At 41.5% G+C, this 24908-nt stretch overlaps 1 protein-coding gene across 5 annotated transcripts in view; it reads left to right on the forward strand.

Annotated features, from left to right (window-relative positions):
* Positions 1-1379: 1379 nt before the first annotated feature.
* Positions 1380-24908, forward strand: part of inpp5f (inositol polyphosphate-5-phosphatase F) — a 40922-nt gene continuing 17393 nt past the window's right edge. The window contains exons 1-10 of one of the 5 annotated variants that reach the window (XM_074675529.1): positions 1380-1557; positions 1672-1820; positions 9951-10031; positions 14066-14202; positions 14745-14873; positions 15013-15198; positions 17281-17337; positions 22280-22478; positions 22608-22787; positions 23244-23311. In XM_074675529.1, coding sequence (XP_074531630.1) covers positions 1724-1820; positions 9951-10031; positions 14066-14202; positions 14745-14873; positions 15013-15198; positions 17281-17337; positions 22280-22478; positions 22608-22787; positions 23244-23311 — 1134 coding nt within the window. In that variant the 5' untranslated portion in view covers positions 1380-1557; positions 1672-1723. Of the gene's footprint in view, positions 1821-9950; positions 10032-14065; positions 14203-14744; positions 14874-15012; positions 15199-17280; positions 17338-22279; positions 22479-22607; positions 22788-23243; positions 23312-24908 lie in introns of all 5 variants that reach the window. The other 4 variants (XM_074675528.1, XM_074675530.1, XM_074675531.1 and 1 more) reach the window with 4 other exon arrangements.

The raw sequence follows: 24908 nt of genomic DNA on the forward strand, positions 1-24908 counted from the left end.
GCCCATAGAGAGAAAGACAGAGGTCTATCAGAGGTCTATGGGTTGAATCTCCGGCTGTATCCCTGACAAAATGTTTACGTATGCCACCTGTTGCCAGGCTAGCTGCTGCTGGTGGTGGTAAAGCTGCAGTTTTCTGAAAGGACAGCAGCCACGCCAGTCTCACCTGGCTCCAGTATCCCATCATGAACTCCATCCATAGACTTTATAAAATAGACTCCATCATATCAATCTTCCTGATGAAAAATGGGCACCACAGGCACTTTTTGTGACTGATGCAGAAATAAAGATGTTTTAAAGATATATATAGTTTATAATCCAACTGCTTCTTAATCAACTTAATGAATGGTCAAAATAAATAAAACTTTGGAAGAAACACAAAAAACATGACCAGAAATGCCTGATCTCACTCATGACAACCTATTCACATTGGCTCAAAGCGGAGTAAATGGTAAATGGACTTGAGCTTATATAGCGCTTTTCTAGTCATGGACTACTCAAAGCTGCTGTACACCACAGGTCACACTTACCCATCCACTCCACGCTCACATTCACTCATTGATGGATCCAATTTTTACTATGTTAGCTAAAAGCTATCCATCAGTATGTCTAAGACAGACTGAGCCTTTCATGCCCATTGATACACCACTGACGCAGCAGTGGGAGCAACTTGGGGTTAAGTGTCTTACCCATCGCTACGTGTTGCCCAGAGCTGGGCTTGAACCTGCAACCTTCTGATCACCAAGCGCATTCTCCAACTGCGCCACCATGAGGAATACCAATCCCTATTATTTTGTCAAATGACGGGCTGTTGAAATAAAGAGCTTTTTAAACAGCTATACTGACAGCCACTTCGTCCTCTTAATTTGTGCCTTTTTGCATTGAATAACATTTAAAACAAAAAAGTGATTTATTCTGCTGCCATTATTGGATGATGTTAAGTGTTAATTAACAAAAAAATGTTACCTGCAAATATGCACTTAAAGTATCACATTATATAATTAATAAAATAATTAGTAGATAACAAAGACAGTCTTATGAGTATATAAAGATGATTATGGCTGTTATAGCTTTTAATCAGACAGGTAAGTACATAAATATGAACATTTAACTTACACACACACACACACACACACACACACACACACACACACACACACACACACATATATATATATATATATATATATATATATATATATATATATATATATATATATATTTCAAATATGTTTGATTTTTCATACCCCCAAATATGATGTTTTTCCCAAAAAATGATGGTAACTGCTGATTTATTTAGACTACTCGTTTTCATTGGAGCCCTCTGATTGGCTCTTCCTCTTACGTATCCATGTAGCAGGAATGACGACATAGATCACGTGTCGTTGTTTGTGGCAGGAAACTGTCGGTTCCGTCTTGAACAGCCAACAGTAACAGGGAGACCTTCTGAATACCCGTATTTACCCTCTCTGAGTTCACCATGGCGGCAGGAAGAGGCGTCCCCTCTGCTGGAAGGGAATTTCATTTCCAGGATGCTTGAAGGAGGAATAAAGAGACCCGGTACGCGCCTGGCTGCCACTTAGAGCATGCTGGGTAACGATAGCTAGCTGTCGTAGCTCAATGGCCGTTGGGTGTGAGCTGACCGAATCTGCTGCTATCTTCTCTTAACCTCAGACGTGAGAACTGAAAGTCACCTGATCGTGTTGGGAATAGTCAAAGTCTGACAATGGAGCTGTTCCAGGCCAAGGATGATTATATTCTTCAAAGCGGGGACAGCGCTCTGTGGTGCAGCCGAAAAGACGGGAGCATGACAGTCAGACCTGGTACGTATCAAAGCTGCAGGCCATACATCTCCAAGTCACAACATACCATTTTATGAAAAACCGCAAGTATTCAGGATGAGGCCGCTGATCGTGTGTCTCATAACACTCCTCATGTCATGCATGCAGTTGTCATTGTGGGACATACAAAGGTGACAGCCTTTTCCGGACCAACAAGTTATTCGGTGAGGTTCATTCTGAAAAGGCTGGATTCATGATTAATACATCTACCATCCAAGGTTTCATACCTGCGGCTTACAGCCGGGATGCTCCGGTAGCTCCAAGATGGCTAAACTCAATTACAAGGTACTCGGACATAAACCAAGAGCCCCGATCGAGGACAAAGTACTGTCATTGTTATTCATAACGAAATAGCGCTGGATGGATCCACAGTCAGGTCCCAGCATGTCAAAGATTAAATCCTGTAATCTGACACCTGGCTCTTAGTGTGATACACCTGGAATCTGCTGGTATGGCTTCAGTTTAACATGTGCCCTAACCCAAAGTTCCACTTCACGTGCCATGATGATAGTAATAACAACAACAACAACAACAACAACAACTACTACGACTTTAAGCACCTTTAAAAACCATTGTTTAGTGCTTAACAACCAAAGTCCCAGAACGGAAACATCAATTAACAGTGCAATAGTAAAATCTTCGAAAGGGGTACAGCCTTGAAGTGTATGGCAAACACAGAAAAAAACCCTTCAACAGGAAAGCTGCCGTTTAATGCAAGAACCCATCAACATCCTGCAATAAAGGTGAGGCGAAATACAAGGTTATAACACAAAATTTAATGCCAACATTTATTAAAACCAATGAGATGATCTGTCCATGTGGAAAATTGATTTAACTTGACAAAGAATCTTGAAATGTACTGTTAAATCTAGAAATAACCAGACCTTAGGATGTGTTGAAACAAGAAATTAAAATAGCCAATTCTTAGATAAACATGCGTGAAAACAAATTTCCTTTTGCATAATAAGTGAAACATATTTGATATAAATAAAACATTCTAATGTTATTCTTTTTGTAAACTTAATTTCAGTTAATGAATGCCCAGGAAGAAGAAAAACATCCCTAATTGAGGGGAAAGAAGACTCAGAGTTAGAGAAATAAAATAAAGTTTGGTTTCAAAGACTGTGTTTCTTTTTAAACATGTATAGTTTTGTAATTAATTGCCCCTAAAAACAGGCCTTGGGATGTGTAATCATATCAGGAGTAATGGTTTGGTCCAGATGGTGTCTCTTCCACAAAAGTGTGTTCATTTGATGCATTACTTTTTCGATTTAAATCAAGCTTTAGAGGTGTTACTGCATCTTTTTAGGTGTCCTTTGTAACTGATTTTTAGATCCATTGACTATTTGAGACAAAAAAGACATGTTCAGGAAAATAATCTCAAAGATCTCTAAGAATTCAAATCTTGGCAAGTGCTGAATAGTTAGCTGTACATAGACTGAGACTGGACCAGAGGTAAGAATAAGTAAGAAGTAATAGAAATGGTAGTGAAGATGAAACAAAAGCAAAACATACATAATAAGATTAAAATCATGAAAATAATAGAAAAAGCCAAAAGTTAAAATAGCAATGATGATGTTAATTTTAGTAAAATAATTAAATTAAACTAGTAAAAGTGATTTAAAAAAGATGAATGTAGGTACAAGACTCATCAGACATTGAAGAGAATAAAAAGACTTCAGGCCATGAAACAGTTAATATAAAAAGGTGTGAAGAAGGCAGTGCAAAGAAGACATCACATGTGAGCGAGGTGGTTAGAGTGTATTTTAGGAAGTGAACTAAAACATGTAGTTGACATCAGGGTTGGGATGGGTACCTTTTATATTTGAAACTATACCGATGCCCGGTACCTGGCAATTGGCACCGGTACTCAACGGTACCAATTTTCGGTACTTTTTGTGTTTCTGTGGTAAAAAATATAAATTTGTTTAATTATATAGTATAACATTTTTTCAATTTAACTTATTTATTCTTCAGTATATAACCTTGCAATGTTGTGTTCATGTCCAGCATGAAAAATCACCTACTCTTCCACACTGTCACAGTTTCAAGGATGTGTTTAGGTACCTAAACATGGTACCTCTTGATTTTATTGGTACTCTAGACAGAATTTGGTCGGTACCTATAAAAGTTCCTTATTCGGTACCCAGGGGGTTCTTTTCTTTAACACAATCATCTTTGAACTGAATCAGGCAGCCATTGTTTCAAGCATGGCTGTGCCTGTAAACACTACAACACAGCCTCTAAACTTTCAAAGCAACCCCCATCACATGTCCTGTGAAGTGAATGTTTGACAAATATAGTGACATAGGCAGATCCCAACTGTGAGATCAGCAGACCCTGCAGGCTCAATGGAGTACCTGTGTGTTAACCTGGTAGTTCACAACACCGGCCGTCTGATTCTTTTTTTTTTGGGACGATTTCTCATTCCCTGTGTTTTAAATTAAATGATATCTGAAAAATACTTCCGATCAAGCCTTCTTTGTTTTGGTAAAGGAATTTTATGTGACCAGAACTCTATACTCTGAAAGCCAGCACGTTTCCGTTCAGAATCAATCATGAGAATAGAGTAGCTCAGCTCACTGAGGCCTTATTCAGTGGATTGTTCCTCTCACTGTCTTTCATAGGTGTTCTGACTCAAATCACTGATCCAACACAGTCTTTATTAAAGATACAAAAAGACAGGAAAGCTTTCTGTGTCATACCAACCCTCAAGTTCAACAAGGTCAGACTACTGTTTTGCCGCTGGGGTCTGGAGGCCTTTAGAGAGTTATTTAATAAGACGGTTGAACAGGTTTGAAACAAAGCATCAGATGGCTTCACAATAAGGCTGATCTTAAAGATTAAAGGGAAAAACATTTTAAAAAGCTGTCATCTGAGGTGTGAAGAATGAAGGCTGTCAGTGTGGCTCTAATGTGTTGCAGCAGGGCTCAGGTTCACATGATGCTGTAATTATCCCATGATAATTACTCAGCAGCTCCAATAATTTCACATTTGAGTGGAATTACAGATATGAACACTGCTTGGAATAGCTGTGACACAGAGTGTGTGTGTGTGTAATTTTTAACAGTGATACTATAAGCAGTGAGAAACTCACTCCTTCATTTGTTGAACTTCAGCGAAACTCAAAGGCTCATTTTTTTTATTTTTTTTTTTTTGCTGAAGGCCTGTGCGTGTTATTCTCAGAGTCTGTTAAAGTTGTATGGCTGAGCAGCCATCCAGAACAGGGTTTTAGTTGCACCTCTGTTTCATTATTCAATTGGAAAAAGAGTTTCCAACCCTTACTGGTTTTCCTCTACAGTCTCTTCTCATCTCTAGTTGTACTGGACATACTTTCCTGCTTTCACCACAGTATGGTTTAAACTGTGTGAAAGCACAGCCCTCTGAACAGTGTGCAAACAGTTAGGACATCCTACTCACTACTTTTAAGGGTCTTCCTTGTTCAGTCAGGAGCTCATCTTCCAAGCAGAACCAGCTTTCCCTTTAGCTTTATTATGACATGAAAAATGTGGTTTGTTTAAGTCTGTTTCAGTTACCAGAAATACCAGGCTGTACCCAGCACACATTAGCATTCATCAGCAAGCATGCTCTTTTTGCTTTCTTATTGTATGAACTGACACATCCTAGCACACTTGGTAGATAGATAGGCAAACAAACAGACAGACATACAGATGGGCACACATACAGGCAAATTACAGACAGACAGACAGACAGACAGAAAGGGTGTCCGACACACAGACAGCTAAAAGCAAATGGAATAAAAAGATTTACTTTGGTCAGTGTCCCTAAAGTAGTCAGATACACATACCTACTGAAATTCAAGTTTAACTTAAAACATGAACCAAATATCTTCTCTATCTGAACTGTGCAAACAAAACCACAAAAAGTAAAAAAAAAAAATCTGTACCATCAATGTTATTGATTTGTCGTATCGGTGGAATTTGGAGTGTTGGCTAATATTCGATATTTTATATTTCAGCCAATATTGGCTGATACTGATAGTGTGCCGATAATATCTTGCATCCCTGATAGAAATGTATCATAGTGTATTAATCAGCCTCACTTTCTGAGCTGGGGAGCTGAAGTGTGATGGAAGCAGTCCATCACATTCTCTTCATTCTCTTCATTCTTGTCGGATCGGTGTGAGTGCTCCTCTTTGGCTGGGGCGTGGCTGAAAGTGGTTGGTTTAGCGTCATAATTTTACTTGTTCATGCATGAGCACATGAAACTGCTCCCATCACCACCTAGCATGTCTAATACAAACGTAGATCAAAAAGGAAGGCAGGTCATGCTCTTTGCTGCAACAATGCTTCTTGGTAATAAATGGTCCTGGTGTAAAGCCTGTTTATTTTCATGTAAGTGGAGCCTCATCAGTAAGGAACATATTTGTGGGTTGAGCAGCAGAGTTCAGTGTGTGGGTCACGGCCATAAAAAATTAGCTCAATCTTGTCAGCCAATTTTATTCTGCCAGTGACTCCATTTAAAAGTGAATAAACAGGCTTTCAGGCCTTTCAGTATAGGATTCATTGCTAGGATGCATTGTTGCAACGAAGAGATAATCTCCACAACAAAAATCTGCTTCCTTTCTGTGCTAAGTTTATGTTCTAGCCCTCATGGGTTGCTTCAATTTACTACCCTTTGAGGTTGTCAGGGGACATGAATGTCCTCTACCGAAAGCTCCTATCAAAATAATTATAATGATTAAAAGTAAAATAATAATATTCATACAGTAAATGTTGGAGCACTGGGGATATTTTTAGAGATAAGATTTAAGTATAGATAAAGATAAGTGAAGAAATTTATTTTAATGCATTGTTATTTTTTTCAGTGTAAAATTCTTAATTTACTACCCTTTGAGGTAATTCGACAACATAAATGTCCTCTACCAAAAGCTCCTATAAAAACATAACAGATAAATATTTTTTTCCTCATGTAATACATTTAACTTCAGTCCTCATTAAAAACATCAAATATTCATTTTTTGTATTATTTTAACCCTTAAAGTCTTCATTTGAATACATGAAGTCACTTGTTAATGAAAAAAACACATAACGAGTTATTTTCAGTGCAATAACTGATCAAGGGCTGGGGATTTTTTGAAAGATCAGGTTTATAAAGAATAGCAATAAAACAAATTTTAATCCATTGTTGTTTTTTTTGCAGTATCAAATTCTTAATTTACTACCCTTTCAGGTATAGATAGGGGGGTTAGAGATGGATGGAGGTGGAGATCAGTCACTCCAGCAAGACCTGCAGCACAAGATCCGGTGCTCTGTGCAGGCAAACTTGCTACACTTGATGCAGCATTTGGTGACTTTGCTTTTTTTCCTTGTGCACATTCAGCACAGTCCCTTCTTCTGTGCTGAGTCATTGGCGGGAATGTTAGTGTCAGGTGCATCTGTAGTGATGGCTGTTGAAGCTTGTGCATCCAACACCATAGAAGCAGCAGCTGGGGCGTCGGTGGCGCAGTTGGAGAATGCGCTTGGTCGGCGATCGGAAGGTTGCAGGTTCAAGCCCAGCTCTGGGCGACACATGGCGATGTGTCCTTAGACACTTAACCCCTAGTTGCTCCCACTGCTGCGTCAGTGGTGTGTGAATGGGTATGAAAGGGTGTGATTGTGTTAGACCTACTGATGGATAGCTGTCATAGTAAAGATTGGATCCATCAGTGTGTGAATGTGAGAGTGAATGGGTGTGGATGGGTAAGTGTGACCTGTGGTGTACAGCAGCTTTGAGTGGTCCATGACTAGAAAAGCGCTATATAAGCTCAAGTCCATTCACCATTTAGCTGTTGCAAGGGGGATGCGCTGTCTCCTCGTGATTTGTGGAGATGCCAAGGATTTCCTCAGCGCCTCCAAGAAAAGCCTTCTTCTGTATGTTCTGCTTTGGTTCCAAGAGGGATCAACAGCTGTGAAAAGCATGGATGAGTTGAAGGCAAAGACATCACTGATGTTGAAGAAGAGGACCTGTGGCCAGCGAAGGGTCTTTCTTCTGCAGCTATAGGTGGTGATGACCTACAGAATGCCAAGAAAAAATAAGAAAAATGAAATCACTAAGTATATTGAAGACCAGCACATGCATTCAGTGAGAACAAACAGGGTCAGCATGACATTGATGCATGTAGTGTTAACTGTGTAAAAGCACATACCTTGTCCAGGTAGTCGACGCCGCCTTTGCAGCAGTTATAATCTGTGATGATGATGGGTTTCTTTTTCTCATCCTGGTTTACGGCTGCCTCTCTGTGCTTGCTGCTGAGGAGGATGACACTTTTCCCCAGTTTGGGAATGTAGCTCACTGCAGTAGTGTTTTCAGTGAAGGCGAAAACTGAGGAGAAGACAGGTCACCGCTTTATGTCCAGGAGTTTAGGTGGAAGCTCTGGCTTGTTCTTTCTAATGGTCCCCACCAAGGCCGCTTGCCTCTTTACGAGCTCCTGCACAAGTGAGTAGAAGTGTTGACATCAGCAGTAATCCATATTTTCAAACCATACTTCACTGGTTTGTTTGGCATATATTGTCGGAAACTGCCATGACCTTTGAAGGGGACAAGCTGTCCATCAACACATACATTTTCCCTGGGTTTGAAAAGCATTGGGAGCCGATGTGTCCACATCTCCCAGATCATGTGGATGGGGCAAGCTTGTCCTGTCAGCGATGAGAAGGTCTTGTCAGCTTGTCATCAAACTGGAGGGTGGAGTTGATGATCTTGAATTTGGCCAGGCTCATGGTAGCGGGAAGGATGGCACGTCCATTATCAGCACTCCAGAGACTGAGAGTAGATTCACCTTTGGATTTATAAATCCCAGCCAAAATCAGGAGACTGATGTAGGCTCACACATCCATTGCATCAACACCACTCCAGTTAGCCACTGAGCGTCTTCCATTTAGGTTTGTCATACTAAAAACAATGTCAGTCATATATGATGACAGGAATAAGTCATAGGAGGATTCCAGATTGTGAATACACGAAGTGGCAAAAGTGTGGGCTCTGGCACAAATCTCTGGCAGCAGGTACACAGTAGGTGGTCTTGCTGTTAGAATTGGACCAGATTTGCCCATTTTTGGAAACCCACTTACATGCAGGATGAGCAGGATCTTCAGTGTCCTCTCCAGTCTCAGGGGCAGGAACCAAAAAGGAAGCAGGGCTACTAGACTCCACCACAAACTCCACTTCAGATTCTTCTCAGACTGTTTCTGTCTCAGATGATGAATCCTGTAGCTCACTGGAAGCTCCAGGCTCCATGACCAGCTCCAAAACTTGCTCTAATATAGTTTTCATTTGGTTTATGATTTCCTTGACTTTGCCGGTCCATATTGGCACGAGATCTGTTGTCCCACTAACTTCATGATGGTGACATTGTTTTCTTCACCAGCACAGCTCATTAGCACTGTGTCACGCAGCTATGTGAAGTGAAAAACAAGAGCGCTGGTGTATTTATTGAATGATATTTGATTTCAACAGTGGACAGATAATTAAAGAAATCCCATTTGTTACAGCCCCAGAGGTCAGGGGGTGATAAACCAGGTTGAAGGAGTGCCGCCTGTATGCCATGCCATGTGAAGAACAGCGAAGGCACTCGTAAACAAACAGGGATAATCTGATTGGTCAACACTAGTCAGCCTTCTAGATAGAGAATAGAATAGAACTTTATGTGTCATTGCAACAAGTACCACGAAATTGCAAAAGCCCTTCAGTCAGTGCAAAACAGTGTAAAGTGCGCCTGAGGACACGAAGAGCAAATTTGAGCACGAGAGCAGAGTTTTGATTGACAATAGCACAAAATCTGAGCATGAAATAGATCAAATACTGCTCTCAAATCAATTAAAAATGCTCTTGATTTAAGACAGGAAATTCATTTCATATCCAGTCCAGCCAGCAGCCAGGTGCTGAGCTTGGATCCTTACCAATTTCAGTAATCACTAATTATGCTTACATCCCTTACACTGATTTCTAACTTAGTTTGGTGTTCTTCACTGTTTGCTACATTATTTTTTTCAAACAAATTTCAAATGAAAGTGTTGATGCTTTGCTCTGTAGAAGTGTGTTTGATCACATTTCTCTGAGGCCCCCTGGTGCTTCACTGTCCTCATGTTTCTCTTCCATTAATCGTTTCAGCCACAGACCTGCTGTTAGCCTGGAATCCTGTGTGTTTGGGTTTGGTAGAGGGTGTCATTGGAAAGATCCAGCTTCACACAGGTAAGTGGAAAAAAAAACATTTAGACATTTCACCATAATCATTTCTTTCCCCTGCAGAGCACCCATATCCATTCCAATGTTTTATTTCTGAGAGCTCTACCAAATCACCCAGTGCTGAGTGTTTCTTTCTTACTACAGAAGGTGCAAAACAGGAATGTGTTTGCCTCTAAAGAGGAACGTACTTAAAGCAACATGTTCATTCATTTCAGTTCAGATTTTTGTTTATTTAGCTTTTTTGGCCTTTGGAGAAGAGGATTTAGGGGTGAGACTGGTGTCCTTTCCACCAAGTGATCCAGTTTGGTTCAGTATGGTCTGTTATGGTACACCCTGAACTTGCTGCGTTGCCGCTTCACTCAGGAAGCCTGGTGACTTTGTAACTGCACCAGAACAGCTTGATTTTCACCGTAACAAATGCTATCAGTGAATCTCACGTGCTCCAAAAATTGAGAGGATTGGCAATGTTTTATTTAGACAGGGGAAAGTTCCACATGCTGTTTTTTATTGACTTTGTATCAGTTAAATTTACACCAACAGCATGGGAATACATCTTGGGGGCCCTCTGAGAATGTACCATTCAGTTTTCTGTGAAGCGACGCCTCTTCTTTGCACACAGTTACTTTTATTTTGAGGAAAGTTATTGGATGAAGTAAGTAACTTCACTTTTCACTTCATGTCACTGAGCCTACGGTGAACTTTCATTGTAAATAAAGATTTTAGGAAATAGATATGTAGGAAAGCTGTTGGTAAGCTTCATTGACTATTTTAACTTAAGATGACATTTAAAAAAGTATTTTTTCTTGAGTCTTCTTTACCTGTACGTCCATCCCCCTGCCTCTTCTCTGCTCAGCTGGTGTTAGCGTTAAAAACCCATGTTTTGTGACTCTTCTGTGGTGATATCAAGCCCAGCACAAGTATACCTCTCAAAAGCAAAAGAGAGAATCCGATACCATCTCCCTCTTCAATCCTCTTTCTAAGAGCGCGGTCACACTGGCCATCCAAACTGCGGCGTGCTTAAGCACGATTGCCCCCCTGCAGCGCTGTTCCCCAGCTGGAGAGTACGGCCAGCAGTCACACTACCCCTATGTGAACCAGACTTTTGCGGGTATCAGACACGCGCACGGCCCGCCTACATCATCCTGAAGCGTCTGTTTACATGAAGCGCGATCTCATCAGAGTCAGCACAATGAGACACAGAGAGCACTGCTGCAACTTTAGAGACTTTTGGTCTTATGGTGAGTCGTTTTCCCCCGACACAGCCCTCTAACACCCCGCTTTGTTTAAAATGATCATCGAGAGATGCGCTCGCAGTGATCATACGTAATGGATCGCACACGCTATCCTTGTGCTTGTGCTCGTGCATGAAGTAAACCGCACCAAAGCCCACCTCGTCGAAGCATGCTGAAGCACGGAAGCGAATCGTGCTTGAGCACAGCACAGTTGCGGTCACACTGGCCATTCCAAACGTGCTTTAGGGCTGAAGCATGCTCAGGCACGGCACGATTGGTCAGTGTGACTGGGTCCTAAAAGTATTTTTCCTCTGCAGGACACAGGGTCTAAATTTAGTTCTTGGGTGATTGATCTACCCAAAAATGGCCCTGTCTGGGTAGTAGAACTTTCCAGTTGTCTGAGAACTTTTGAGGGTGGGGCTTGCAAACAGAAAGTTTCTGACTGGTGAAACAGCCACAGTTTTTATTTCTCCCTTCCTCTGTCCCCTATAAGATGACCCCCAGCTGTGATGGACTTGGTTTGATAACACCAAAACCAGTGGTTTTAAAACTGTTTGTGCATCTGGGGTTGGGCTCCTCTGGGGGGAGGTGCGAGGAGAGGCATTAAAAAAAAGGAAATGTCTGAGCCCAGCAGCAAGTGAACAAAGTGTGCTGTGATTGAGACATGGAAAATAAAATTAACTCCACTTCCAGGGGGGGCTGCCCACCCTATATAATGGTAGGGGGAACACTGCTGCCCATTGGAGGGAGACTTTGCTGTGCTCAGCCACCCAGCCAACTGACGTATGGCAAAACATACTTTTCAAGAGACACCCCCCTACCCCGTTTAAAAAAAAAAAATGGTTTCAGGTCTCTTGTGTCAATTAGGGGTCTCACCCCCCCTGTATTTCACACAGTGATAACGACAGGTATTTAAAGTTGGGATTTTCTTGGATGCTCTGGTGCTCCAGGGCCACAGGGTGTGGTTTCTAATCAACTATTTGCCTTTGAAAATCTATTCTAAATGATCACCTGAACAAGAGTTTCATCCATCCATCCATTTTCTATACCGCTTATCCTGTTTAGGGTCGCGGGTGGCTGGAGCCTATCCCAGCAATCATTGGGCGAGAGGCAGGGTACACCCTGGACTGGTCGCCAGTCAATCGCAGGGCTGACACATAGACAGACAACCATGCACGCACACACTCACACCTAGGGACAATTTGGTGTGACCAATTAACCTGCATGTTTTTGGACTGTGGGTGGAAGCCGGAGTACCCGGAGAGAACCCACATGCAAACTTGCAAACTTGCGAACATGCAAACTCCACACAGAAAGACCCACAGGCCGAGGTGGGGATTTGAACCGGTGACCTTCTTGCTGTGAGGCTGCAGCGCTAACCGTTGCACCACCGTGCAGCCAACAAGAGTTTGTACATGTTAATATGATTTCTCTGTGACTGAACTGTTTTTTTAAAGGGATAGTTCAGTTTTTTTGAAGTGGGGTTGTATGTGCTCTATGTGACCACTAAGGACATTAGATACAGTAGAAAGTTGTCTCCTCTCCCTCAGTAAGACACAAACTGTAATCGATGGTGACGAGGAAATAGACGCTAACAGGGACAGACCGTACCAAATTCAAAGGCTATTTTCTCTGCCTACAAGAACTAAAATCAAAAAGTAATACCACAGTTTAAGAGTATGCTACATAAAATATTTTTTAAGTGTATTAAGTCTTCGGAAATATAAACATTTATCTGGACCTAACTAACTGGTCATGTATCCTTCCGCGCAGCGCTAGTGCGCTCCGTCCCTCCTCCTCCTTTCAGCTGTAGGGAAAGTAAACAAGCTATGCTTCGAGCCTCGTGTAAGTTTGATCAAGTATCGTAATTCTTTTGTTTGTACTCTAAGGATTGTGAGGCAGCGTAGGAAATTCAAAATGAGTGACTATGACAGCGACTATGAAGTTCCATTCACTTTGGAACCAAAAGGATACCTGTATGAACCGGGGTACAGATGGAGACTAAAAGGAATACAGAGGAGACATCCACGGACACTGGACATCAAGACAGAGTCGGAAATACTCAGTGGTGTAAATGTCTGAGCCGTGACTCAATGCCCACGGATGCTGAGTGTTACTGCTGTCACGAGTGGAATTTGGTTACAGACACTCTTCAGGATTTGTCTTCTTCACTTTTGGTTCCAAAGTGAATGAAACTTCATCGTCGCTGTCATAGTCACTCATTTTGAATTTCCTACGCTGCCTCACAATCCTTAGAGTACAAACAAAAGAATTACAATACTTGATCAAACTTACACGAGGCTCGAAGCATAGCTTGTTTACTTTCCCTAAAGCTGAAAGGAGGAGGGGGGACGGAGCGCACTAGCGCTGCGTGGAAGGACACATGAGTTAGTTAGGTCCAGATAAATGTTTACATTTCCGAAGACTTAATGCACTTAAAAAATATTTTATGTAGCGTACTCTTAAACTGTGGTATCACTTTTTGATTGTAGTTCTTGTAGGCAGAGAAAATAGCCTTTGAATTTGGTACCGTCTGTCCCTGTTAGCGTCTATTTCCTTGTCACCATCGATTACAGTTTGTGTCTTACTGAGGGAGAGGAGACAACTTTCTACTGTATCTAATGTCCTTAGTGGTCACATAGAGCTCATACAACCCCACTTCAAAAAAACTGAACTATCCCTTTAAGTATCGCATTTATGGCTCAAGCGCTGGCTTCTCATCTTATTTTCATGTTTGCTCCCTTCACACAGTGTTCATATTTAAGGAACGTAGCACTAAACTTAGCTTCTTCTTTTACCTCTGGGCAGACCTTCCACTGGGCCTTGTGCTGATTCGCCAGAAAGCCCTGGTCGGACTTCTACCCGGCAACCACAAAGTCTTTAAGATCACCAAAATAACTGTCATTCCCCTGTCTGATGAAGAGCCTCAGGAGCTGGAGCTGGAGGTTTGTTTACTGACACTGCTGTGGTGCATGGTCATTGGTGAGAAGCTGACATAACCTTTGATGGGATAGCGTGATGTAGACGGTTTATAGTTTTCATTCATTTTATAAGGCCTTTGTCATTTAAACCACATATTTAGATGTACAGTAAAATGTATCATGAGTGTCAAAGATCACACAGATCACAGATCACACAACATGCTTAGATTTCAGTCTTTCAGGAGAGCTTCATGGATGGTGAAACAGAATATTTCCAAGTGAGTAAATAGAGTTTGATAACTGTCCCAGGATAGGCTTCCAGACCCCATCCTGTCCCACTTTTTCCCTGTAGTGCAGATTAATCCTTCCCCCGTCTTGTGCCCAGAAACCTTGAATCCCAAGTTGCTCTAAATTTATGAAAATTAGACGTGCTAAACAAAGAAACCTGTGAAAAAGAGTAGTTTTTGGTTTTGTTTTTTGGCAGTATTTTAATCTCTGCAAATGTCATGCTATTGTCAGGAGAAATCTAAAACTGTTGGAAACTGATATGATTTTCTGTTTTTTAGCTCTGCAAGAAGCATCACTTTGGAATTGACAAACCAGAGAAGCTGGGCCAGTCTCCTGATGACTCCAAGTTCCTGATGAAAACCTTAAGCCAAATTAAGTCCAATGTGGCCGTGCCCATCAAGAAAAAGGTTTTCTCTTGTGCTAGCCACCTTACATTTACATTCATATTTGTGCTTTTCTGTCTATTCTCTTTAAAGCTCTGAAGTACACCAGACTGTGCCGTCTGTGCTTTGTCAGCTTGTTTCTCTCTTCTGTTTCTGAATTCAGTATTCCCCTGGCTTCCAGGTCAAGGAAAACAAAGAGAGGGAACGCCTGGAGAAAAGGCTGATGGATGAGCTCTGCAAAATATTCATGGATTCAGATTCTTTCTACTACAGCATGACATATGACCTAACAAACAGTGCTCAGCGTCAGGGAGACTTAGCCAACTCCAGCTTACCCCTCTGGAAACAGGTTTGTAGAGAACCAGCTCTAACAGCATGTTCACACTCAACACTGAATGATGGGCCACAGGTGTATGTGCTACTGCTTCACCATCTAAAATTAGGAGGATAAGAAAAGCAAATAAAATAAACAATAATAAGCTTTGTACAACAGTGTGAGAGTCTGATTAAAGTCCCTGTGAGGAGTTTCTCAGTGATCTTGAGTGATCTCTAGATATCTGCCTGATCCTAATCCACACTTTAAAATGAGATTATCATAAACAAAAAAGGTTATTCCTAAATGCTACCTCTTAGCTCTCTGATCAAGCGGGCTGGACTGGACTGACTTACAGCATGTCAAAGTCTCTATGACAACACCACGCCAGCAGGTAAAGTTTATCAGAAAGAAGAGAAATCTGTGTTTTTCTCTGCTGAAAATGATTTCTGTGATTAATTTTGTAGTGATGGTGAACACTGGAGCCTAACTGTCAGACAGAAAAAGGACAGAAGAGCAGAAGAAAGAGAAACAGGAGAGAGATAGAGCACAAGCCAAAGGCTAAAACATGAGCTATAGGCTTAAGTACAGGCTAAAGGCTTAATATGAGCTAAAGGCTTGAACACAAGCTAAAGGCTTAAGCACAGGCTAACGGCTAAAACACAGGCTAAAGGCTTAAACACAGTCTAAAGGCTAAAACAGGAGCTAAAGGCTTAAACACAAGCTAAAGGCTAAAACACAGGCGAAAGGCTAAATAACAGCTAAAGGAAGAAAAGGGGCTAAATGCTAAAACACAAGCTAGAGGCTTAAGCACAGCCTAAAGGCTAAAAATTAGCTAAATGCTAAAACACAAGCTAGAGGCTCAAGCACAGCCTAAAGGCTAAACATTAGCTTAAGGTGAAAACACAAGCTAAAAGCTAAAACACGAGCATAAGGCTAAAACACAGGCTAAAGGCTAAAACACAAGCTAAAGGCTTAAACACAGGCTAAAGGCTAAAACAGTAGCTAAAGTCCTGTGGAGACTTTTATAAGGGATTCTGAAAGTCTCGGAACAGTGGCTCTATGTAACTACAAATATATACATCACCTTTTTGCTTTGCATCCTGGGAAAAGTTGTCTTGAACAAAACAAGTAGAGTTAAAAAGAAGATCTGCTCTCATCTTTAAAACTAATGGGAAGTGGAGTTAGCCCTGTTCCCACCAAGTGGTTCAGTTCAGTTTGTCTGAGTATAGTATGCATTTTGTGGCGTTTCCTTTGGCTAAAACCAGGACAGGTCCCCAAATTACTGACCCGTACCGTCCCACTTTTTGGTACCCTTCTGTTGAGGTGCCTGACGTACTGATCCGACCCCAGGAGGCGGAGCTAGGAACACTGCAGTCTGTTGATTGGTGGAAGGAATTGTCTCTTCCTGTGTGACAGCAGCTGCTGTATTTCTCCTGGCAGATCACATCCTTCTCTGAAACAAAGCTTGATTGTTCTTTGTGACAAAGAGACACATGACAATCACGAAGAAGTCAAATTGCTGGATGTCTTCCATCGATGCTCTCTTTGTTTACTGTGTGGTGATTTTCTTCTTTGTTGGATTTATTAGCAGGGTACACTGTGTCGCACTGCTGTGGCGTCACACAATTACATAGCTGATGCACCTATTAGCATCCAGCTCACACAAGAAGGACATGGTTGGCTGTGAAAACAAAAATCGGATCAGGCTTTACTGATTCAAACTGGACTACTTTGTGGAAACAGCTTTTTGTCTCTGAAAAACACTCCTGAATCTGACCACAGGCATCACTGCAGTCAACACCAAACAGGTAGTCCTCACAGAGCCTTTAAGACTGCCTGTAGAAAAACATCTGTGACAAGATGAGATCAGACATTACTTTATTGGACTTTAATAAAACAAATTTTATTCTAGGACAAACAGACTGACAGCAGTATTTAGTGCAGTCACAGACAGTGTGAGCTGTGGCAGTTAAGCATAGAGGAGAAAGAAACACTCTTCAGGCAAACTTTATTAACTCAGCAGTGCAGCTCAGTGAACTCTCCTTATTTTCACATGATCAAATTTAAAAGATCTCTAAATGTGGGATTAATTCATATCTGTGTCCCTTGTGAAAGGTGGACGACCGTTTCTTCTGGAACAAACACATGATCCAAGACCTCATTGACCTCCAGGTACAGTCTCTTCCACACAACTTACCGTGTTTTTCTTGATTTTAGAGTTGAATGATGCACATGTTCTCCAGGTATGATTTCAATCAATTAATCAGTCTTTATTTGTATAGTGCCACATAATAACAAATGTTATCTCAAGACACTTTTCAGAAACATTCACAGGTCTAGACCCGTTAATGTTAATAAAATGTTAGTAACAGAAACCCAACATCAAGACAAGATAAGGAGTCTGATCTCATCGTAATCCACCATGAGTACAGATCTCTGCAGCATTTAGCAAGTTACCATGGAGAGAAACAACTTGAACAGGCAGAAACCTCGGACAGAACCAGACTCATGTTAGACAGACATCTGAGGAGACTGATGGGGTTGGAGAGAGACAGATAGAGGAGAGAGAGTGGGAGAGAGAAGTATAGAGAGGAGGGGGAAGCACACACTCACACACACACACACACACACACACACACACACACACACACACACACACACACACACACACACAGTCCTAGGTTTGGCGTTGTGGGGGCGGATAAGGTGAACCTACAGATCCACCGGGGCAGAACATTCCCGGTAATAATCCAAAGCCGTAGCAGCTGAAGTCAGACAGGAGCACAGCAGCAGGCCGTCCACATCACTGATCCAGAAGAACATACAAGACAAACTCAGAGCCTCCCAGAGAGGTGTATGGTCAGTAAATATAACAGGACATTAAGACTAGAAGTTAGACTGACAGATAGAGAGAGGGAAACAGGAGCCCTGTGTGTAAGCGTTTTATAAGTCAGAAGAAGAATTTTAAACTCTATCCTAGATTTTATAGGTAACCAGTGTAGAGACGCCAACAATGGAGAGATGTGCTCTCTCCTCCCAGTCCAAGTCAGTACCCGAGCGGCAGCGTTCTGAACCAGCTGAAGAGTCCTAATAGACTTATTAGGACAGCCGGATAAAAGAGAATTACAATAGTCCAGCCTAGAAGAAACAAAAACATGGACTAGTGTCTCAGCACCGCTCTGACACAAGATGTGTCTTATTTTCTTGATATTGCGAAGATGAAAAAATGCCGTCCTTGAGACCTGTTGGATGTGAAAGTTAAAGGACAGGTCCTGATCAAAAAGAACTCCCAGGTTCCTGACAGTGGTGCTGGAAGAGAAAGCCTCTCTGAGATGTTTGGGTCCAAGAACAATGACTTCAGTCTTCTCTGAGTTCAGCAGTAAGAAGTTTCTGCTCATCCAGGTCCTTACATCTTTGAGGCATGCTTCAAGTTTAGATAAGCGGTTGGTTTCTTCTGACTTCATTGGCAAGTAAAGCTGAGTGTCATCTGCATAGCAGTGAAAGTTTATGGAGTGTTTCCTCAATATAGTGCCGAGAGGAAGCATATACAAGATGAAAAGAATCGGTCCAAGCACTGAATCTTGAGGAACTCCATATTGCACCCTGGTGTGCAAAGAAGAGACGTTGTTCACATGAACAAACCGATGTAGATCCGAAAGATACGATCGAAGCCAAGCTAAAGCAGTTCCTGAGATACCAAGAAGTAGGGCTGGGCGATTATGGTAAAAATAAGAATCCCGATTATTTTAAGTGATATTGAAATCACGATTAATATACACAATTATTAATTTATTCAAAAACTTCAGTACTGATTTAAACACAACTTTAAAGAACCAGCAAGTGGCACATACAGTATTATTGATGCACATAAGTCACACACACTCGCTGTGGCTGCACATGGATCACAGAAGAGCTATGAAGCACAGGAACTTGCATACATCTACACTGTGTGGCATATTAATTGTTTTTCTTCAATTATATTGTTTTTATGATTGTCAGATGGCAAAATTGAAATCACGATTAAAATCCGATCAATTATCCAGCCCTACCAAGAAGACTCTCTAATCTCCGCAGAAGAATGCGATGATCAATAGTGTCGAAAGCGGCACTAAGATCAAGCAAGACAAGCACAGAAAGAAGACCACTGTCCGAAGCCAAAAGTAGATTGTTGGTTACTTTCAGCAGCGCAGTCTCAGTGCTATGGTGGACTCTGAACCCAGAATGAAAGACCTCAAAGAGACTGTTGCTATGAAGAAACTCACAGAGCTGATTCGCAACAACTTTCTCCAAGATCTTAGAAACAAAAATGAGGTTAGATATCGGTCTGTAGTTGACCAGAGGGCCAGAATCAAGTGTAGGCTTTTTATGAAGAGGCTTAATAACAGCAACTTAAAAAAAAGTTGGGGCACGTAGCCCGTCAGTAAGGACGCAGTAATCATCCTTAGTAAAGAAGTTCCGACCAAGGGAAAGACTTCCTACAGCAGCCAAGCTGGGATGGGATCCAGAAGACAAGTTGATGGTTTTGATACGGTACCGATGCCCGGTACCTGGCAATCAGTACTGGTACTCAACGGTACCAATTTTTGGTACTTTTTTGTTTTTATGTGGTAAAAAATATCAATTTGTTCATTAATAAAATATATATTTTTTACAATTTTACATATTCATTCTTCAACATATAACCTTGAAATGCTGTGTCCATGTCCAGCATGGAAAATCGCCTACTCTTCTACTCCCTCACAGTCACAAGGATACGTTTAGGTACCTAAACATGGGACCTTTTGATTTTACATGAATCGATACCCGGTACTTTTGACAGAATTCGGTCGGTACCTAAAAAAGTACCTAATTCGGTACCCATCCCTAGTTGCAAGTAACATGTGACTAATGCTATCTCTAACCTTTAATACCTTATTTTTAAAAAAAGCTTATGGAGTCCTCACTGCTAAGTGATAGAGGAATGCATGGCTCAGTAGAGCTATGACTGTTTGTCAGCCTGGCTACAGTGCTGAAAAGTGTTGAAGTATGAGACTTGTTGAAAAGGATTTGTGCACCTGTGAATATGATTTATGCACCTGTAAATGTGATTTGTGCACCTGGAATTATGATTTTGTGAATGTGTATTTTTGTGTTGTATCTGTGGGAAGAAAAAAAATCAACACTTTCAAGAAATTATTTTTCAAGTACACAACTCATAGAGTGTGGAGAATCAGATTTACTGATACACATACAAATTCAATGTACACAACTACAAACTCAATGTTACAGGTGCTCAAACGTTTTGCACCCAGAATACCTTCATAGAACAGCGCCGATGATATCGGGCGTCGGGTCGAAACTTTGTCAGAGAACTCTGACAAAGTTGAATCACCGCAGGGGAAGCTGTGAGCAGCGCTCGTCCCCTGACGTCGGAGTGTGAGGGAATCCCGCAGATCAGCTGTTTGCCTCAGGCAGAGACATAGGCACCGATAGATGCATCTCAGGCTGGTTGTTTGGGGCCTGTGAGGAGTCCAGAGCTGAAAGGTACAACGATGTGCTGAGAGGCCACAGGTAGGGGCAAAGACGAGTAGAGCCGTCTTCCACACCCTAGTGTGGAGTTTTATTCCTGTTTTCCCGCCAAGTCAGTGAGGTCACTTTAGGCTGACGCACCCTCACATCTTATCTTTCCTTGCATGTGGATCAAACTATCCCAGAGACCACTAACTACAACTTTGTACCGTCAAAAGATTCCTACATGTAATAGTCAAAATCACATTTCTTAGGATTTAAGCTTCAAATCAAGACTAAACATGACAGGTTTTTCTCTCCAAGAACCCAGTGTAATAAAAATCAAGATGATAAAATGGAATATGCTTCATAAATGACAGTGTTCACACACACATTATCAATGATAGTCATTACACAGTCCATGGTTACAACATTGACGATACACATGTAAGTCTTAGTGTAAAAACATCATTTGTGTGCTATTCTCAACGGTGTGAATCAAAGAATCATTGTCTATAGAAGAAAAAGAGAAAGGTCAAAGGTCCTGAGGTGTTGGATGGAGGCAGGGAAGGTCCCCAGCCTCTACCGAGAGAAAGATGTTTGTCCAGTTTCACATGTCCGCCAGGTGTCAACGAAAAGTCTTAGAATTTACAGCGATGTCTCAATGTTTTATGGTTTCGGCAAGATCAGAGGAAGGGATGAGGCAAACTTTGGGAGGAAACCACTTTAGCAGAGACCTGATGTTTAGGCAACTTGCTTTTTATTACCTCTCCTTCCTTGGGATGCAGGATGGGAGACTAGGCCAGAGCCTGACCTTCATTACAGCTGCGAGACCAGGCCAAAGCCTGACCTTTGTTACAAAGGCAATACAAAGACTGTCTTCAACAACGTTCCCATGAATATTAAAGTAACAGACAATGATAATTTTATCTGAAAGAAGGACGATATTGGAAAGAAACTCTGAAAAATCAGAAAGAAATTGAGAGTACGGGCCAGGAGGCCGGTAGACGATAACAAACAAAACCAGTTGCACAGTTTTGACAGCTGGATGTAAGAAACTAGAAAAAAGACTTCCAATGGAGCTAAAGCCTAGTTCAGGTCTAGTACTAATATTAAAGCTAGAGTTAAAAATAGCAGTCACCCACGGCCTGTGTCTCTTGGGTTATGAGTATTATGATGACTGGGAGGAGTGGACTCGTTAAAACTAATATGTTCACCCTCACACAGCCAGGTTTCAATCAGAGCAGGTAAATCAATATGATAATCAGATATAAGTTCATTAACTAGCACAGTTTTAGAAGACAAAGGTATAATATTTAGTAAACCGCATTTGAGTTTAACGTCCTTTGGTTTATCCGCATTGGAAGTTTTACTTTTTATAAGGTTGTCATTACTCACTATTTTATAATAATAATGATAATTTATATTATTATTATTATTATTATTATTATTATTATTATTATTATTATTATTCCAACAACTGTAACTATGTTGACTAAATCCATCTTCATGCAACACCTGCTCAAAAATGTGACTGTTAGCCCTGTGACAGGTTTCTGTTGAACCCTTATCAGGGACTTTCAGATGTTTTGTTGTGCTGATTTTTTCCCAAACATGGATTCTTCAGGTGCCAGAGGTGGACTTCTGGGTGACTCCAATCATTCAGGGCTTTGTTCAGGTAGAAGAACTGGTGGTGAACTACAGTGAGACAGCTGATGAGGAGCGAAGCAGCCCGGAGACCCCCCCACAAGAGGCCACATGTGTTGATGACATCCACCCTCGCTTCACTGTGGCACTGATCTCCAGACGCAGCCGCCACCGTGCAGGTAGAGCTGGTTTCTTTCACTTTGGTGAAGAGGAAGGTAATACCTTAATCCTAATGAAGTACTGGTTCTTCATTTACTGGACCAGTAAAGGACTGTAACTGTCATGGTGCTGTTTCTCCCATGCAACAGGTATGCGCTACAAACGCAGAGGAGTGGATACCGATGGTCATGTGGCAAACTATGTAGAGACTGAGCAGCTGATTCACGTGCACAGCCATACTCTGTCATTTGTGCAGATGCGCGGCTCTGTGCCCGTCTTCTGGAGCCAAGCAGGGTACCGCTACAACCCCAGACCACGCTTAGAGAAAGGTGAGCAGAGCCACTTCACCTGACCCACGGTCAGCTTTGAACATAGTTTCTCAGAGGTTTTGTGCGAGAGCAGCAGAAATCCTCTGTAAATTATCCACTGGATTCAACTTCTTGAAAATTATCAGTAATTTTTCTGAAAAAATGTTTGGATGATTTAATGAGAGCAGGGCCAAAATACAGCTTCAGCTGCCCGTAGTGAAATGCCAATCCTCAAGGGGGCAGAAAACATTTTTTATATTTTTTGAACAGGTTTATAAGAAACTGTTTAGCATTTAATGAGGTGCCGGTCTTTGGAAGTATCATATCAAATATGATATCTGTGGCATTATCTGGTTTAAAGGAACCACATCGTCCTGTAAAGAACAGTGCTTTTTTCCTCTTAAACACATGAAAGTAAAAGTTAGGCTGTTGATTCAGTAATATGGAAACTCTGTGCCCGTTTTTCATGTTTCGTAGGAGAGGAGGAGACCATGGAATACTTTGCTGCTCACTTTGAAGAACAGCTGAAGATCTACAAAATGCTGGTGGGTTGACTCCACATTCGATGCAAATGCATTCATTTTGTGTGTGGATTATCACCTCAATGCAGTGTTGACTTTTTTTTTTTTTACAGCAAATTTTAATTTAGTCTTAGTCTTTTAAATAAGACACCATTTAGTTTTAGTCGTATTTTAGTCAAGTCTTAAATCTTTTAGTCTTCGTCTAGTTTAAGTGGACTAAATATCAGCAGATTTTTGTCAAATTCAACGTTAACCTAACTGTTGTGAAAACATCCTCAAACTGTGTAAAGTTCTGCAAACTGGTCTTAGTTCTCCTCCTGTGTAACTGCTGCTGAGGGGCTATAGAAAAAGAAGTTTACCTGTACAGTGATGTGGTGTCACATCGTTCTCAAATCGTATAATGTTATAATGATACAAAGCTCATATACTTGGATAGAGGTTTGCAGGCAGTGTTGTATTTTCTTTTACATCTCACCCATTTCATCCTCTCCATCTAGAGTTTCTTTTTCATCCCGCAGCTCATCTTGTTGAAAAAGTTACTGAGTTTGGCTGTGTCAGACTGTGACTCTTTCCTATTGTTGTTTCTCGCCTTTTCACACCACCCTTGCTTTTGTTACTGTCCACATTCTTCAACTGTACTGTAGACTGTAATAATAAAGGTTTAATAATAATAATAATGCATTTTATTTATAGAGCGCTTTTCAAAATCTCAAAGACACTTTACAAGGTAAAAGCAGTATAAAAAACAAGTTTAAAAAGAGATACAAAAAAATGAAATAACAATAAAAAGAAAAAGATGTATAGAAAAAGAAGACGAGGCAAATACAATTCAAAGGTGCAGAGAAAAAGCAAGTTCAGTACCGGGGGGTTTGGACCGATCAAAAGAATGTCAGATTTTGAGAGGTTAAGTTTGAGAAAATTACTTTGTAACCAGGAGCTGATGCCGGAGAGGCAGGTGGAGAGGGCGGACTGGGTCAGAGAGGTTATTGATTCGGTGGATATGTAGAGTTGAATGTCGTCGGCATAACAATGAAAGCGGAGACCATGACGTTGGATAATCAGACCAAGGGGAAGGAGGTAAAGGATGAAGAGGAGGGGACCGAGCACCGAACCCTGAGGGACACCTTTGGATAGGGGGGCAGTAGAAGAGGAGCAGTTGTTGATGAAAATGAATTGTTTCCGGTCACTGAGGTACAAAGTCAGCCAAGTGAGGGTGTCGTCTGTGATGTGGAGGAGAGATTTAAGGCGGGAAAGCAGGATGGAATGGTTGATTGTGTCAAAAGCGGCGGCAAGGTCCAGGAGAATGAGGATGGAGAGAAGGCCAGAGTCAGAGGAGAGGAGGAGGTCATTTGTGACTTTAAGGAGGGCAGTTTCAGTGCTGTGGTGAGTGCGGAATCCAGATTGAAACTGTTCGTAGAGGGTGTTGTTGGTGAGGTGGGTCTTGATTTGTGCGGCAACGGTAAGGATCATCGGTTCAAGGATCTTGGTGAGAAAGGGCAGGTTAGATATGGGGCGAAAGTTATTGGGATCGTCAGGATTCAGACCAGGTTTCTTGAGGATCGGAGTGATGGCAGCAAGTTTGAGAGACAGAGGGACAGTGGAGGAGGTAAGTGAGGCGTTG

Source organism: Halichoeres trimaculatus, unplaced genomic scaffold (assembly GCF_033239565.1).
Source record: "Halichoeres trimaculatus isolate MK-OKI-2021-1 unplaced genomic scaffold, fHalTri1.1 fHalTri1_scaffold_8, whole genome shotgun sequence".
Taxonomy (NCBI): domain Eukaryota; kingdom Metazoa; phylum Chordata; class Actinopteri; order Labriformes; family Labridae; genus Halichoeres; species Halichoeres trimaculatus.